At 37.3% G+C, this 18,806-nt stretch overlaps 1 protein-coding gene across 5 annotated transcripts in view; it reads left to right on the top strand.

The window, feature by feature from the left end:
* LOC149302740 (neuron navigator 3-like) overlaps positions 1-18,806 on the top strand; it is a 251,034-nt gene that overhangs the window by 161,564 nt on the left and 70,664 nt on the right. For 2 of the 5 annotated variants that reach the window (XM_089482183.1, XM_089482185.1), the window contains exons 10-15: positions 62-177; positions 6,446-6,554; positions 7,437-7,820; positions 8,955-9,074; positions 16,709-16,838; positions 18,098-18,368. In XM_089482183.1, coding sequence (XP_089338309.1) covers positions 62-177; positions 6,446-6,554; positions 7,437-7,820; positions 8,955-9,074; positions 16,709-16,838; positions 18,098-18,368 — 1,130 coding nt within the window. The remainder of the gene's footprint in view (positions 1-61; positions 178-6,445; positions 6,555-7,436; positions 7,821-8,954; positions 9,075-16,708; positions 16,839-18,097; positions 18,369-18,806) is intronic. The other 3 variants (XM_089482184.1, XM_089482186.1, XM_089482187.1) reach the window with 2 other exon arrangements.

Here is an 18,806-nt window from a genome sequence, read left to right on the forward strand (position 1 = left end):
AGTAGCATTGTTCCCTGCTAATATATTGCTCATAAATATAAAATAATCTTCTCCATTGCAGGGCGCACTCAGAAAATGACAGCAGTGCTTTACCACCTGCTGACTCTTGTACTAGCCCCACCAAAAGTGAATCATCGTACAGTAAGACCGCCAAACAGTGCCTGGAGGAGATATCTGGTGAGTTGCCAGCAAACACAGATATAGCACTTTTTCCGTAGTGGTCTGGTTTGCTTACATTTGGTCTTGTCCTTCAATAAATAAAGATCATTACTAAAACTTAAGGTGGAACTGTACCTGTTATCCCTGTACCTCTTCTACTGTGTTCGAAATGAAAAAGAAAATATAGGATTAATGTAATAGGCTCTATTTGCTGCAGGTGTTGAATGGCAGATATACATATAGGGGGTTAGGCACTCACAATATTATAGCAAACAATATAATGAGCCAATCAGACCAAGACCCCTTTTCAGACATGGCAGCAGAATCAGTTTTGTACCTAACTACCTTGGTTGCTGTTCTGCATACTGGCACAAACACTTTTGATGTGACATGGATCCTATTTCATTTTTAGAGAATCATTATCTGACTAATGTATGCAAGTATGGATTAAATACAAATAAATAGGTGATAAGATTGTAGGTCAAGAATCGCCTCTGAATCCAGTCAGCTTGTGAGATGTGGAATGTCTGACTCCTGCCAGCAATCAGGGTACACAAGGTATAGATGGTTTAATAGTCTTGTGAAATGTTACATTTACTTATAGTGCAAATATTCAGTAATGCAATCACAACCGATGCAGGATGAAATGAGCATTAACATCAAAACAAACTAAATTTACGATAAGTTTAACATATTTTAATACTCGTTGTTAGAGAAGAGGAAGAAGAGGGTCCTGCTTTTGCAAGCTTACAATTTGAGGCACAAATCTAATTGTTACCATTGCCAGTTACCAACCCTAAATATAGGACTCTACAAACAGTGATGTGGCTATACAGGTGCAATGTTGGTCAGATATGGCTTTCTTTACTCCGACTATTCATTAAAGTTGGCCAAGCTAAGCAGACAGTTATTTTTAATTTTCATCTGACCTTTCTGTGACATGAAACACTTGTAGGTTTTCATGCATAAGAAACAACAATCAGACTCTGAAACGGATTCAGGATTTTGTAGCTTCTTCAACTGGCAATAAAAAGAGGAGCAGATGGTACCACTGCATTGCATCTGAGAATTATTGCCCAGTGGCATCAAGCCTGGCATTGATGTGATGCTCCAATATTTACTATGTTGTTTGAATATAAAAAAAAACAAAGCTGGAGAGTTGTAAAATACAATATTTAAATTATTTAGATTTTCATGTAAAAAAACCCCCATAACACTAGAATTGTATTCTGTACAAGTTCCATATGTCTACACTACATTCCTCATCTAAAGCAACACTTGCAGAAAATAGGTGCTACAGGCTTTAATTAAGTCTGGTCCTCAACAAACTATTCCCTTCCACGATATAAACATTGGCAATGCGGTGAGTAATGGAGCAATTTGCAGGATTTTGTTGAGCTATGAGTTCTGCAACGCTTCAGTAGCTGTGAAGATCATCATTGATCTGCTTGGAGTTTGTATAAGCTCCTCTCCTTTTTTTTCTTCTCCTATAGAAATATGCTTCTTTGGGAGCAGTGTTTCTATGAAATATTTTATCTTTAAAGGACCATCTCTGGACATAGTTATCAGAGTTTACCCTCTTTTACATTCTTTATAAACTTAAGTTATGAAGGTGCTTTATAAAGGTATCATGCCCCAAGCAATAAAATTAATAGAGCTTAAAATGTATTCACGATAGCTTTAATCAGAGCCCGCCTTAAGTGTTCTGGCGCCTTGTGCGGACTACTCCTCTGGCGCCCCCATCCCCCCAAAAAGAAAGGAAAAAAAATCTCCCCCCTCTGCCCCTTCTCACTATCTACCAGCTCTGCCCCTTCTCACTGCCTTTCCCCCCTCTGCCCCTTCTCACTATTACCCCCCGCCCCTTCTCACTATCTACCCCCTCTCCCTATCCTTACTTACCTTGTTGCCGGAGTCTTGCGGTGGGAGCGGGAGGCGTCCGTCTTCCCGCTCTGCCACGGTGTGCGCTTCACAGCTGAGTTCCAGAATAATTCCGGCGCTCAGCATGAAACGCCGGCACAGTGACGGAGTCACGGAGAGTGAGGGGCGCCGAGCGGTTGCTGAAAACTTCATGAGCGACCGCTCGGCGCCCCAGCCCGGGACTTAAAACGTCGGGGTTTTTTTGTTTTAACTTTATTTCAAATAAATTATGTTAAATAGAGTTAAAAAACAAACAAAAAAAACCCAGATGTTTTAATTTAAGTCCCGGGCAGGCGCCCTGTGCTGCCGCACAGGTCGCACACCCCTAAGGCCGGCCCTGGCTTTAGTTCTGTCCCATGCATTTTAAATTTTATTACTGTATTAACCTTTACCACTTCCGATAGGAGTCTGTTAAACTTATCAACCACCTTCTCAGTGAAGTAAAACTCCCTTATATCACCTAGACCTTCTAGTTTTAGACTCTGACTTCTTGTCCTCCCTATGTTTCTATAAAGGTTCATTTCCATATATGCCTGTTGGGTCAGCTGCGTAATGAGTTCCCTTTAAGTAAATTATACTTAAAAATATATATTTTAACATTTTTATGTTTTAGTGATAACAATGGATGCAGTTTTAGGATCTTTTTATATAATGCATAGTTGCTTTTAGGTCAGAGATCCACTTTAGTTAGTTAAGTCCTAATATTCCCTTTCCATCCTTTCAAATTTTGAGACATCTAAAGTACTCACTTTATTTTTAGTAAAGCCTGAATTCTATCAGCTTTAGTGTACAGTAGTAAAGAAAATATTGTTCCTCCAAAGCTGCAAAAACGCATGTGAGAAGCTATCCCTTTATCTTGACCAGGACTAAAAGTACACAATTTAAGAAAGTTTGATTTAAAGGCGACATTTTGGTTGAAATGAACCAACGCGAATAATTGTTCAGGATCTGCTGGCAAAAATGATAAAATCATACATGATTTTGTCATAAGGAATATCAGAGAACATTCCAATATTTTGGTGTGCATTTGCTAAACTCCTAAGTAATAATGGCCATTTACTCTTAAGCATGTGTCTATAAACCTGTGGCACTTTGAACTGTATAGCTGATGCAGTCGTGGTATAACCAGAAGGCTGTTTGCTGCCATGGCAGCCAGCAGCATGTACTGCAGTGCAAGGGAAGAGTCATAGATCTGGGAATGCAGGTTGAATACTAAAACCGAAGCAAGCGACTTGTGCAGAGCTTTCCTCAATGCTTCATTTTGGCTTGTATTGAGCCATGACGTGAGCACAGTAGTTGCAGCACTGTGTCAGATAATATAAAGTGTGCGGGAGCTCAGGATTAAGACGACTCGTCTGGTCGGAGGGGAGAGGAAAAAAGGGTTAATGAGCAGGGGCTTGGAATTTGGATCCTTGCAGAAATGAAGGTAATTTGCTTGGATACATCTGGTATCTTGCTGGAGAACGACAGCTGGAGGCTACTTTTCAGCTGGACCTGTGAATCGATGGAGTGTATTGTAAATGTATGAAGGGAGGATTCCTAAAAACACCTTTAACTCTTCAGTCAAGACAACATAATGAATTCTCAAGTGTTCTCTAATACGAAATCTATGTCTAAATCTTCGAGCGGAGGAAAAAATGCATTGAAGTAATTTTTTTTGCAAGCTTTGAAATACACCTGCCTGTTATTCCAAAAAAGATGCAGCGTCCTACTGAGCTGCCACTTATAAAAAGCAAGGATGTCAGAAGAGGCACTTTTCTTAGGAAACAAAAGTCCACGACAAATTTGTCATTTCTCAGGGGAGGTGCTGAAAATAGGGTGCTGTTTTCCTACCAAGAAAATTGGTGTGAAGAGTCATCCGGATCAAAATTCAGCATTGAAAAAGAAGAAAAAGTTGAAACCAGATGCCTGTCAAGGATTTTTTCCCAGTCTGTACACTGCCTATCTCCAGTGAGAGTGTGGGAAACAGAAAACATGGCACCCTTATGTACTATGTCATCCTTCACAAGGGCATCATACCATGTTACTGAAAATCAAGATGGATTAACCATTTCTACTGAAGAGAGTTCACCGTTGGCTGACAACACTTTTGGTAATAAATTATGTGATATCAGTAAAATTTGGCCAGAGGAGGAAGATGAGAATTGCCTACGTGAAGGCACAGCTTACTTGGATGAAGAAGTTATCATGACAATGTTGGTGGACCTAGAACATGCACTTTACTGTGGGATACTTGGTGAGTTAAATGCCTGGTGGGAGGAGTACAGAAGATATGCCTTTTGCTATAAGTCATACTTTCCAGAATCCTTGTCAAAGGTAAAGTTGTTACTTTGTCTCGTTTGAAAAGGACAAATTACCGGTACTTACACATATAGTACACATATATTTTGTCTTGAAATTCTCCATAGTTCTAATATAACTATAGAAAATATTCCTTTTCCATTACCATTATGTTCAGCAACTTCAGTTTGCTATTCTTGTACCCCTATTTTAATTAACTGTCTACCATGTGATAGTCTTCGATGGTGCCCTCTTGAGCGCATGAAATATTTATAGGAAGGCATAAAATATTTTTTTATTGTGTCACACATTTATATCCAATTTCCCTTTTCTACCCTGACATATTTTGTATGTTATCTGCTTGACCCTATATTAGCTGTAAGAATGAAATTTGTAATCCTGACACTAACAAAGCCTCTCCAATAACACCCCGGCCAAACCCAGTGAGCTTGTGGTCCAGTTATAGTGAGCGTTCTTGACAATTTCTTGCTGATTGAACTATGCATTATACAGGACAAGCTCAGCTATGGTTTAAGATAAATTAGCCAGTGATGACCCTTTCTAATGCTTGGTGAGTTAAACAAGTTAGAACCACAACTCTCCTGTAAGCTCTCTTGCCAACTCTCACTTTCATGAATAAACCTCAGTGTCATACTCTTACCGACCTCACATTGTTCTTAACTGTTCTCTACTACACATATACTTTTTTCTATATCTCTCTTAAATTATGGAACTTCATTTAACTCTCAACAACTTCTTGCTTGCCCTTTAATTGGACCCTAATATATTGTTTATTTCATACTTATTGTTATAAAATCTTTTCTAGATCCCTTCCAACATTCGGATCATTAGTTCTAGTGAGCAGCGCTTCCCATTCCATGTTTTTTATGGTCCCACATGTATATGCACCCAGAGTATGTTGTCCCTTTACAGACAGAAATTAATAATACAGACAGAAATCTTCGATTTCATTTACTCTGTATTTTATATCATTTTATTTTCTCATATTAGTACTCTCACTGACGCCTCATCAGTAATAATTGCCTTCTTATATATGAAGATTATCAGAACGTAATATTAGTTAATATGATATAACAAAAACTAATTTCAATATATTAAAATCCACCACTTTATTTTTCAGTGGTCTTAAATATTTACTTTAAATATTGTATTGAAGCCGACCAAATATCCACATCTCATAATCAAGCACTTGATGTGAGATCTCTTTCTCTTCCAATATATGACTTCTATCCTTTTATTACATAGCATTCCTGATGATACATTAAAGATGACATTCCTGCTTTAGTACATGTGACAAAGTTGCATTTGTAACATTTTAAGTTTTTTTTCGCAAGTACTTTGTTCCCTTGGGCTACATAGCATTTTACACAGAATATTTAAAACTGGCTACTATATTGAAGATTTTCACAGTTGATTAAGAACGCCATTTTAATTATTTTGTGACACTTTTATTTTGGATATCTATCATGTTGTATTTTAGTAGATCTCGTACGTGGTAACGTGTGAAAAATTAATTTACCAAATTACAGAATGTGTATATTGTATTTAGGTGATTATTTTAATAACATGAAATATTGGCGCAGTCTGTTAAACAGCGATGAGCTGTGAATATTTCAGATATAATGTCAAGAACCAAATCATCTAGTATTTATTAAACATTATCAAAAAGATGTGGTATGATGATGATGTTGGGTGTTTATTCACCAACAAGAGAGTAGTCAGGAGAGTTGCAGTTGCATCTCGCTGACTTCACATTACATTATAAAGTGCTTGGATAGCCGTGTATAAAGCATCTTTAAATCAGTGTTAGTTCTTAAGGTTTACCTCATTGGTTAAACTTTGTATTGTACACATCCAGTTCCTCTCTTCTTACAAAGAAATTAGCCAGAAGTAATCCTTTATGTTGCAGAGGGATTTGAGGAAGTTGAAACTGCAACTGTCCTGCAAACTCTTCTGCCGACTCTCGCTCCAGTGAATAAACCCGTTTATATTTTGCAAGACAAATTCATAAAGCAAAAATATTTAATCAATGTCCATTCTGGGGTTGTAACTAAGTATTGTCACCTAGGAGAAGACCCAGAGACACGGAGAATGAGAACTGTGAAGAATATTGCTGATCTGAGACAAAACCTGGAAGAAACGATGTCAAGTTTACGTGGGACTCAAATAAGTCACAGGTTTACTTTTTGCATTTTTCTGTTATGTATTTATATATATATATTATATGCATTATATTGTTGTAGGCACTGAGGCTTGTCTCAGGATTTCAGTCCTCATTATTTAAGAGAATACTTAAAATTCCGCAAGTTGGGCAGATATTTACTAGGAATGCATGCTCTCTCATGCCTTTCTCTGGACTTTGTCTGGTGTCCCTTTAAAACATTGTTTGGGTGTGTTGGATAAGACTGGCCAGAGTGCATCACATTTGTTTAGAACCTGTTTTCAGTGGCGAATATATGCTGGCCAAGCTCATTTTCCTTTAGTTTCCTTTAATTTCACGAATGACTTACATGCCTGCTCTTCTCTCTGAAGGATGCATTCCATGCGGCAAAGACTGTGGCGTCTCATCACAGTCATCCAGCGTAGATGTGGACTGGTTGGGGAGATGAGAGGTTTCCCTTGTATCTAGCTCATTGAACAGAAGCGTTCTAATGAGCTCCCCTGATTTTGCAGTAGAGGGTCTGTCAGACCTTCTACCCTTGGCCAGAGTACACCACTGACAAAAATGGCTAAACATTTCAGTTTAGCTTGGATTCATGTGTACGCAAATTTATAATTATTGAGTTGACTCTTTCACTTTACTGCTGCAAAAATAATTTGTTGCAGAATGCACAGTCAGCTGTTTGCATAATTTCTTGGAGCCTGTCTTTCTATCTCAAATGGTCGCATGTCCATTATACAAAAACTATTTAAACAGACATATCTGCATATAATGTTTAAAGGAACATATAAAAACTTAATTTAAGTTTAGTTTACGTGTATATAGTTTGTATGTTAGTTTATTGTATGTACTTTATTGCTTGTTTTATAACCAGATTTTTATTTCTGTGTACTGACAGCACTCTGGAAACAACATTTGATAGCACTGTGACAACTGAAGTAAGTGGGAGAAGCTTACCAAGCCTAACAAGCCGCTCTTCTACAATGACATGGAGACTTGGCCAAAACAGTCCTAGACTACAAGCAGGCGATGCTCCGTCTTTGGTTGGTGCTTATCCTCGAAGTGGTACAGGACGCTTCATACACACAGATCCCTCACGTTTCATGTACACCACTCCTCTACGCCGTGCTGCCGTGTCTCGTCTTGGAAACATAGCACAAGTTGAAATGGGTGAAAAAGGAAACCATGATCTTGATATATCATCAGAGGTGGATGTGGGAGGATACATGAGTGATGGAGACATTCTTGGGAAGAGTCTTAGGACTGATGATATCAACAGCGGGTGAGCTTCTTCATTAGTTTTATGAAAAATATGATCAAAATAGCTTTTTTGTATGGACAGGGATTTCTACGGTCACTCTCACAGTTTTTTGTTTCCAAAAGTAAAAAAAATTAATGTATTCTATCGATAGCTCAAGCCTTATATTCTATGTTATAAAAATATGCCTGAGACAAGCTTTCTCTGTGCAGTAAAAGCAGTTTATCTGATTGGAAAAGCTCCCCCTCTTTAATTTGCATTGCTGTAGACCCATGCCCATTTTCTTTTAATCTTTTCATGTGCTTATACTATATTACTTAATTAAAAGGATTTCCAAGCTGTTTTAATGTGATAAACACAGTTTGTTTGGATTTCAGCAATTGGGTTTCGTTCCACTGAGAGTTATTACTTATTTAGAGTAGTGGAACTGACAGCATTGGTATACAGAAACACATTGCATTTCCAAAGTGTAGGGCTACCAGTGAATACTCCTCCTGGGGAATTAGGGTCCATGACATATAATGATTTCTTACTTAGTACCAACATCTAGTGACTATATATATATATATATATATATATATATATACATATACATATATTCCTCTTGGGACACATTGACAATAAACCATACCTAACCTATGATGAAATTAGCAAATGATCTTTCACGTGTATTAAATGCCACCTCCTATTACAATATTTGTATACCTTCATCTCTTACTGTACCGTTCCAATGCTGTAAACTTAGTACTAAATGACAGAGCAGATACATTTGATAGCTTTGAGCACCACAGTCTGAACTGTGTTTACAATATGCAGATTAGATCAGAACTAGGGCCCTGATATCACATTTGCTTCTGAAAGCACAAAAGGGCAGAGGGGCATTACAGAGCCTGGGGCAGCTGGCCTTCTTGCTTAATGGAAGTTTTGACCCTAATCCAGATGCCTTGTAACCACTTCACAGTGTACTACAAATAATCAGAGAAGGTTCAGTGTAAAGAACAGATAGAAAGGGCTGGCAATCTGTGACTGAGAAGAATGCTCAGAGCCAAATTAAAGTTAGTCTTCACCATTGGTCTTCAAATGTTCTATACGGCTGGATATCTTATTAATTGCCCTATAATCATTATTAATGACACTACTTTTTCCATTTGCATGAAGGTATATGACAGATGGCGGTCTAAACCTGTACACCAGAAGTCTTAACCGAATCCCCGACCTTGTCAATTCTCGGGATGTCATCCATAGAGGCGTGCATGATGTCACAGTGGATGCAGACAGGTGAGACTCATAGTATCATTTGGTTATGATTAGTTTAAGAAAAGAAAGAAAAAAAATGGCTTATTAATTTGTAACACTCATCAGTACTCACTTTTTCATTATGCAAATAAAACTTGGCACAGTTGCGATTGGCAGTACCGTGGAAACTGGAATCCTGCAGCTCTATCTTGCGATTTGTTTTGGAGCCACAAAAAAGTTTATAGTTGCTCAATTAAAGATAGAAACATATCAGTTAATACGTAACATACAGTTGTCTGTCTAATAAAACCAGTTCTGGATTCAATAAAAATGAAATCTTGTTACTCTTTTCCAGATATCGGTGCATACTGCACACATTTGTTCAATTATTGTAAGATAAATTAATTTGCTGTCAGCATGCATTAAACAGAATGTATACAACTAAAAATGTCAGAATATCAGTTGCTGGGTTTGACTGGTCCAGGCACAAATATTCTTCCAAAAAGTTAGTTCTGGCTCTCCATGGAATTGGTATTTATCGACTAATAGAAAGTATCAGCATCCTATGTAATAAACTGTAATGATTTATTCAAGCTGGTGGGAATATAAATGACTCGGTGGGATTTATTCACTAAAAATGAATTTTTTAGTGTCTCGTCTCTGTTGTCTCGTCTCCCTTTCCCCTTCTTGCAGGAATTTTTGTCATGCTTTGCCGTCTTTGTTTCTTATTTGTAACATAAGGAATTGAAATACCTGTCATGTAGGTAAGACAGATTGTGATACCTGTAGATTTTTCCTGTGGCTACAAGATGTCTGGCTGTCAGCCATCTGTTATTTGTATTTGTTTTCTCATTACATTACATTTTTTGTACAGCGCCAGCAGATTCCATAGAGCTTTACAGTCGATGGGATGATTTTAAAATGACAAACAATAACAAACTGGTACAAAAGGAAAAGAGGGCCCTACTCTTGCGAGCTTACAATCTAGTCGGTTGTGGGGGAAGTGAAGCAGCAGGAGAGGACTTCTTGGATGAGAATGAGTTGGTCGAGTCAGGATGAGCTGTCGAGGTTGTTGGTCGTTTAGATGGCTTAGATAGGATGCTGGCTTAGAGTGTTATGAGGAAAGGTTGTATGGTTCTCGGAAGAGGTGGCTTTTCTAAGTTTATTTGCTTTTTATGAGGGCTGGCAGGCCTTCTAGTTTGTACAGTGAAATATATCCATTGAGAACCTTCTGCTGAAAGAGACTATTGGAAATCCCATGTAAAAACTATTCTGTCTTCATTTACTTTGATTGCAGAACTGCAAAGAAATACTTTTTCATTGAAGATTTCCTATAACATAATTTGAAATTAGGCAGTAATTACACATAAAACCTGTAATCCTGAATATACGTTTTTCAATATAGATATTAAATATATGGTTTACTGAGCCGTTGCTGGAAATGTGTCACTTTCCTGCAGAGAAACCTGTAATCAAAAAATGTTTAGTGGAACTATGAACGTTGTATTTGTGTAATTGGTTTGAAATCTACAGATAGTTTTGAGCTAGCGGTTTTCCAGTCTCTCCATGTTCTGTAAGTTTATAGTGGTGGGAAACAGACTGGCCCGTGGAATCAGGTTTCCAAGAGACATTATAGCACTCTTATGTATTTTGGGGCTAAGTATGATCACAGAGCCCGTTGCATCAAAACTAATTGATAGCTAGGAGACTGAATATAGCGGTAACCCTATCAGTGTTACCATTTAGCCAAATATTAGCTTCAGTTTTCATATTTTCATTACGCCCATGTAGATCCCACAGAGTAAGATTAAAATGATTCCTTCTGTTCTCTGTGTTTTTAACCTAAGCTAAAATAGGATAGACGCCAGACCACAATAAAGGATTTCCCAACAATCCAATCTAAGCATCTCTTATATCTGGAAACCTTCCCATAAGTGAGTCTTCATGTTTGAAGCAGTGTCCAAGTTTTTTAGTGGTTTGCTTTTTTGTGAGTATATGTCATAAATAACTGGCCTATATACATGTGTGTGTGTGTTAGTGGTGGTATGTTAGGATAGAGCTAACCTTTTGTGTCATAGCTGCCATCTAGATAGATGTAGCTGCAGTAAAACAAAACAAATTGTCTAATCTGCAACAATATTGTTGTTTTGTAGTCAAACTCAAATAAAGTATGTTTGTTTCAAACTCTTCCAGATTTTACAATTAATACCAGAAGTTTCCCTATCTCATCTTAATGCAATCTTATCACAGTATTAGTACAAACTTCAGCAATGGTTTCCCATACAGAATTCCCTAGAAATCACATGGACAGTTAAGCATAGTTATGTTTTTGGTTACTATTGCCATACAATTGCATCCTGTGTATCATTTTAAAGCATTCAAATAAAAATATGCTTCCTAATTTCAATGTTTTATATATATAGAAAGTGGCATGATCTTCCAATAGAGATAATGTGTTCATAGATTGCAGTATCTTTTCTAAAAATGTAATAACGGCATAGGTGATATGCATTCTTCCTTTGTAGCTACATTTAGTTCACTTTTTTAAAGGAATAGCAAAGTCTGGTCTGGAGCCCATGGCTGGAAGGAGATGGACTGGGATATCATACCTCTAAAAATAAATAATCCAGGCTGCTATTGTCCTGGCAATTTTTAAATACTAGTAAATATTTTGTGACCTTCATGTTTAAGGCAAACATAATGTTTTAATGCTGATTGTATGGAAAACTAACTCATTTGGACCTGGATATTGGCATTTAAATGAACACAGTAACTGTGTGAGAACTTTAACTACATGAGTCTCCAATTTTTATTCTCCCTTGAAAATTGTATCTGTAAACTGTAGGCTATATTGTGTCACCAATGACCTTCTTTTAATATATGTTGATATAATTGAAAGGTTAAGAATAAGATATTTTGAAACAAGAATAACTTGCCCTTATACGTTGGTCTAAAAGGATATATTTTCAATGTGTTTGCCATTTATGTTGACAGCCTGGGACACAACTAAATCGCAGAGCAAAAGACGCATGAAGGATGAATAACGTTTGCTTTTTGCTGAGACCGAGAAATGCGTAGATGATGCAGGAAATTGCTTCCTCTGTATGAGAGTGTTGCAAAATTTGATAGAATTAAAAAAAAATGAGATGTGAAAACCTTTGATTGTTGGTTTTTTTTTTAGAAGAAATGTCAGATTAACTTCAGAAGATTGAGATTAGAAATAAAAGGAATATATAAAAATGAAAATATTTTTTTACAACTAAACTGTCACTAAACTGGCATTAAATGAATGACACTGAAAATTGCACATCTTTCTTTCAATGGCGATGTGTTTCATCTCCTGCCTCATTTCCCAAAGTGCTTTACTGGATACAATGCACGCTGAAGGTGACCTTTACTCCACGTTTTTCTTTGACACTGAGCAAAATGGGCATCACAAAGTTTGTATTGTAATTATGTGTGTTTAGTGGCTGCGTACGAGTAGCCCCAGCATGTGACACATCTTTTCTAAGGAATAATTGAGGAAGACATTAAAGGGAGACGCAACAATTTGTACTCATCCCAGGTTGATTCATTAGTGACTTGGTAACGTTGACATATTGTGGCGCTGGACTGGGTATCACATAACATTTCTAACCAGAAGCGGGAAAACCCTTCCATTTTCCTTATTGATTCCATTTCCAAGACTGCTTCTGCTGTGATGTTCTGACTGAAATACACTGATGTATGTTCCTGAGCGCAGCTGTTCCCTAATTTGGTTAAATCACTTGCGTGGTACAACATATTGTTACAACATGTACGCTCACTCATAAACACATATATACTAACACACACTGCATCCCACCCCACTCTATCAATCACACATCACCACAGTTCACATGCCTATAGCTGCTTGCCGAAGCACTATTACCACAGGGTCACGTAAAGGGACCACACGGAGCTCCCGCCACCACAAGGGGGCAGCGTTTGAAGGAGTCTTGACTGGCCTGGATGGCAGTGGTCCTTTGGGCCAGCCTGCCCCGATTGTGAGGTCTTTATACGTAACAATGTATAATTACATTTGTACACATTGGAAAGCAAATAAAGCTAATGAATGCCGGTTACTGGTCGTGTGGCAGGACAGTACATTGTCAGTAAGTGAATGCTGCTCTTTTTCAATTACTCCACAATTTTCTATGTAATTAAATTCACTTGTATTTAGTCTACTTTAAAGGGGGTAAAACTCAGGATGTGTGTGATAATTGTCCTGATATTATTTACAGGCACACATGGAGACAATGTCTGGCAGTGCTAATAAATTCATTGTTCCATTTTATTATGTTGGAAGGCTCTGAATATGATCACAGTGCATAAAACAATTAAACATGCTGCAAATGAGTAAACATGTTTCATTGTTTTCAAATATTAAATATTTACTGAAATCTTATATGCTCATTGTGCATATCTTGTACTTGGTTATCCTGTACTATGAGATACTAGCCATACTAAATTTATACTCGGGGACAATTTTAATCCCTAATTTCATCCCCTATTTTCCCCGTCTCTGTGGTTTTTCCACCAAAGTAGGAGTCTGCAGGTGAGCAGATGTTTCAGCTAACCAATTTAACCAAAGTGCAAACCCCGATAAAGTTTCTTCCTAGGCTGTCTCTGTATGCATCCCGATAGTCCAGCCCTCCCCAATTTCATTTCTAGAATCTCAGAATGTTTGCTGGATATGAGTGGATAGCAGCAGTAAGTAACAGGAAATGCATACCTCCCAAGTGTCCTGATTTTCACAGGACAGCCCTGCCCATTTCCACACCTGAACCTGCCCCTCTCTACGTCTGCACACACCTTCAACACAAGTGTCCTATGAAATGTGGTTGGAAATTCAATTGTGTGAATAAAATGCATTATTCTGCTGATATTAAAAAAACAAGGCTTGTGTTTTTGGACACTTGCCAGATAAGAAGCGGTTTTGCTATGAAATAAGGTTATATATGTTTGTCCTAACTTTGATCTTTTAAAAGGCGTTTGGCGCTGGAAATGCGTGTGTGGTTGTCCTTGCTTATTCCTTGCCAGCCATCCCGCTTGTTTGGCAGGATTTCTCAGATTTCCATTATGCATTTTTCTTAGCTACAGTACATTTGTTCATATACCTTGTTGTTCTCATGTGCGCAGTACATCCATGCTGTAGTAAAAAAGAAATTGGAAGCAGATTTAGTATTTATAAACATAGTGAAACATTTTATTTTATATACTTGTAACATCACATGCTGCAAATGACTAGCCCTTACGGTATTGTCATAAAACTCTTAGACCTGGTTTTGTTTTCTCGGCAAGTCGTATCTCCAGCAGTACGCTGAAATAATTGAAAGCTTGTGGCTTTGAAACAGTCATTTAAAGGCAATTTCTAATTAAATGAAATGTATCCAGGTGGTTTACCCATATCATGAAGCATTTCATTAATGGTTTGCTTATTGCATATAGGACTTAGCATACTGAAACCTTCCACCCAATAATATCTGGATGGACAAAAATCCACAGGCGGATTTGGTCACTTTGATGTACGTTAAGTTCTAGCTTACTGAATTAGAAAATTAGACCAAAGTGTGACTGTCTATATGTACTCAAAGTATCCTGCTGAACCACACCTAGAAACCCTGGGGTTCACATTATGAATCATGGTGTTGAGAAATGACCTGTTTCTACCTACCTAGTATGGCCTTGAGGATAAGCCTGAGTCTAAGGAGGGCTGATTCAGCAGATCCAATGTACTTGGATACATTGCATATACTCACCATGCATATGCCACTAATGCAGATCAGACATTTTATCCAGCTAAAAACAATTTATAAAAATGTTTTAACATTCAATATGTTGATCAGACATGACCTTTTTGAAAAACAGTGCATATGCATGTTTAAATCAATTCCAATTAAGTTATATTTTTGAACTGGGTATATACTTCTGGATATATCGATATATATATAAAACAACTTAAAGCGGAACCCCTTTGATGCCTCTATGCAAGGTATGTGAAACCGGCACAGCATTGACAAAGGTGATCAGCCAGGCTTGAGGGTCTGTGTTAAAATGCTGAACACAAGTATGCTCTTAACCCATCACCACTGGCTTTAATTAACATACATATTTCCATGCATGTATCCCCATATGTATTATTTTCCATTCATAAAATGTTGGTTCTTAGCTGTCACTTCTGCATTTGAACATTGATCCCCATTTTTCTAAGGGTTCATTCTATTGTCACACTAATTCTACTGCAGGTTTGGAAACAGTATGTGCTGCTCTTCTTATTCAAAGGATTTAATAAATAAATTTAATCATGGGAATAATCTGATTCCTTTTAGTTCTAACCATAGAAAACATTTTTTATCCCTGCCTTTTTTCTACAGTAAATGGTGGTTGTTAAAAACAATAACTGAAGTGTAAAGAATATCTACAGAATCATCACACTATAACCTCAAAGCTGGCTCTGATGCTTCTGAATTCTTGTTTTTAAGTCCAAGGTCATTTCATAATTAGCATCCGAAGAATATGAATCCCAGGGATATTCTGTGTGTGGTTACTGTGGGCTATGAATACGCTGTGCGTTCAACGGCTCTAAGTAATTCTGAATGTGATGCTTTGAGCACTGGGTGCATCTTTTGCAGCCTGAAGCTTCAGTGGAGCTGTCAGATTACGGACAGCCCCACGCTAATTCTTACACCTGTATTCAACATATTTTTTACACATAATATCAAAATAACCTTTGCTATTTTTATGTTGTGCTACAAGCCATCTCGTTGTATTACATTTCATATTACTGCTCTCCTCTTACAGAGGAATCCTGAAGAAGTAGCATTTGATGCCAGAACTGGATATGCAGCCTCTGTTTAGGTCTTTCTGATTGTCCTTTCTTTTTCGAAACCCCAGAATACATTTCAGTGTTTTACAGCCCTTAAATTCACAATAATGGGAATGTAAACAGTGAAAATATGAAAATATGGTTTCTTCTAGTGTTCTTCTAAATGCTATGTCCTTAGTTACATAAATAGTTATTAAGAGAGTTCAATCTCAGTAAAGCCTTTGCCCCTAGTATTGTATCTGACCACACTCCCTAAACCAAAAGTGTCAACCGTTCAAAATGTTGGCAGGCACAGCAGTACAGTAAGTGTGTTACTTGGGCTAATTAAATTATTTCAGTGTCGTTTTCACTGATGGAAACTGATGCAAAATTTTATACAACAGAAGAATGCATGTTAAAGTACTCTGAGCTCTCTTCAAAAATGAAAAAATAAATAAATTAAACAGTTTGAGAATTTGCAGCCATTCTATAAAATATGTTCTTTCTTCTCTCATGATCCAAAGTCTCTTGCCACTGATTGGCTGTGTAAGCTGCCAATAGTAGTACAGTACTTCCAATGAAATCTATGGGAGCATTCCTGTTACTGACAGCTGAAGCAGCCAATCAGTGGCAGGAAAGTAGATTCTGCAGAATTCCCCCATGCATTTTCAAAACGGACCACGTAGAAATGTAAAGGGGTCACACAATTATTATATGCATTGAAGTGCAATAAAGCAAGTCAGATGTGTCCATTATATATTTAAGGATGATAAAGTTATGTCTAATTTACTTTTGTTATCCTCTGAAAATTATATACATTGGTGTAATATACATGTCGTTTTGTTTCCAGTTGGGATGACAGTAGCTCTGCTAGCAGTGGCCTTAGTGACACCCTTGATAATCTCAGTACAGATGATTTGAATACAACATCTTCTGTCAGTTCCAATATGGTGTCTCCGAGAAAGAGTAGTCAAGCACAGGTAAGCATATTTGTTTGACTTTGGATGGCACATGCAAACATTTGCACAGAATGCAAAAACATATTCAATGTGTTTATCAAAGCAACCTATAGTTGTTTTTTTTCCCTTTAATTTTTTGATTCATTTAATTGCTATAATGACCAGGTCATGTTTCAACTCAGTAATGTGACATTTGTTTTTCGTCTTCAAGATGTCTTTGTTCTTAAATAGTTTCCTTTTCCTATCATATTTTATGGCTGTCAGAAACTAACAGCATTCTCCAATAATAATATTAATAATAATAATAATAAATAAAACTTTCCCTATGGTTTTTAGCTCATCAGACAATGTATTACTATGGCACCCACTTGGACATTCACATACAAGTAATTCTGGAGAGAACCTGGTATAGGTGCCCCCAGTGGCCTAGACTGCCATCTAAAACAAAAGAAAATATGTTTATAAAGGTTATACATTTTCTAAATTAATACGAGGGTCCCCTTCTAAATGCATTTCTCAGTTACATGAAAAGTTGTCATTAGGCATAAAAAATGAAAGCTTATGAAAAAACTGCTCCTAACCACATCTCCAACCGCATCCTCAAAGCAAAAGTGTCCCTTTTTGGACATTTGAAATGTTGGGAGGTATTGCATGATTTTCATATGAATTGGCAGTTCTATTTCAGCAAATATAGGCAGACACAGAAGGAAGTTAAGATGTTAGGCATATCATTACATCTGCCAAGGCTCCTGCAGAGAATGAAACAATCTTAGATGCATTGGAAGTAATGGAAAATGAATATTAATGGATGTACTTGTGAATAACTAAATCGGTAGAGCTTAATCAGTGATTCCCATGTACAGTATGTCCATGACCTACCTGGAACATGTTTATTACTACTATGTTATTCATGTTTATAGTATTGTTAGGGCCTCAAAAACCTTCTATTTGTTTCCAGATAGAGCAACTATAAAACATGAATCATTTTTTCTCTAACTAGGTATTGAACTTCATACATTTCAAGGAGTTACTAGTAGGCAGTATATACAAGGCTACAAGCCCTGTTGTTACAACTAGGAGGTGTATAATGTTTCCCAAAACATCAGTCTGATTTTGAGGCTCTGCTCAACTGTAGATAACTATAATTAATTATTTTAAATTATCATTAGTATGATAGTGTGATTACTGAGAAATTCAGTGTTTACAAAAACTGGATTTTGAAGCACCTGCGTTGCTTTTTCATGTCATATTGTTGATTAAATAAAATATTTTGATTGTAGTTGAAGACAGACTCTGAAAAGCGCTCATTGGCAGATCCTGAGTCATGGTGCACTGATGAGTTGAAGAAACAAGAGGAAGAATATGAACTTACATCAGACATGGGTGGCAAATGGAAAGGCCATCAGTCTGGGCTGTCTGAAGAGTCAGAAAAAGGTGGTCAAAAATCTATGTCCATCTCTCAGACTGGATCATGGAGGAGAGGCATGACAGCTCAAATTGGGACCTCGTCATCAAGACATAAATCTGGAAGCAGCTCGCTTAAAACACCAGGTGTTAGCCTAATTTGTGTACAGACTACGCTGTTTGTGTTCCTCTCTTTTTCTCTTATTGCTTAGTCATTGTGCAGGGCACATGTCTGCGTGTTAAGATGAAAAAAACATAATTATTCTCAAAGTCTCATGACAAGAGTTACTTAATTTAAGTTCTACTTACATGTTTTACTGTGGGTCATGCTGAACCTTACGTTCATGAAGTTAGTATTGCAACCTGCTAGTCTTGAAGGATAGACTACAAAATTGTATTTTTTAACGCATGTTGGAGTCCATTTTGCATGGATTCAAGTTACTGCATACAAATCGGTGCAGGCATACTTTCATTATTGGAAATAAAAATGAGACTTCTGTATCTGAACGTAAGCAGAAGAGATACTACCTTCATATGCTCATTAGCACTCCCATTGAAATCGGTGAGAGTAGCTGTGGCCAATCT

This window comes from Sceloporus occidentalis, unplaced genomic scaffold (genome assembly GCF_023333645.1).
Source record: "Sceloporus occidentalis isolate IW3139 unplaced genomic scaffold, rSceOcc1.0.p SCAF_17, whole genome shotgun sequence".
In the NCBI taxonomy this organism is placed as follows: domain Eukaryota; kingdom Metazoa; phylum Chordata; class Lepidosauria; order Squamata; family Phrynosomatidae; genus Sceloporus; species Sceloporus occidentalis.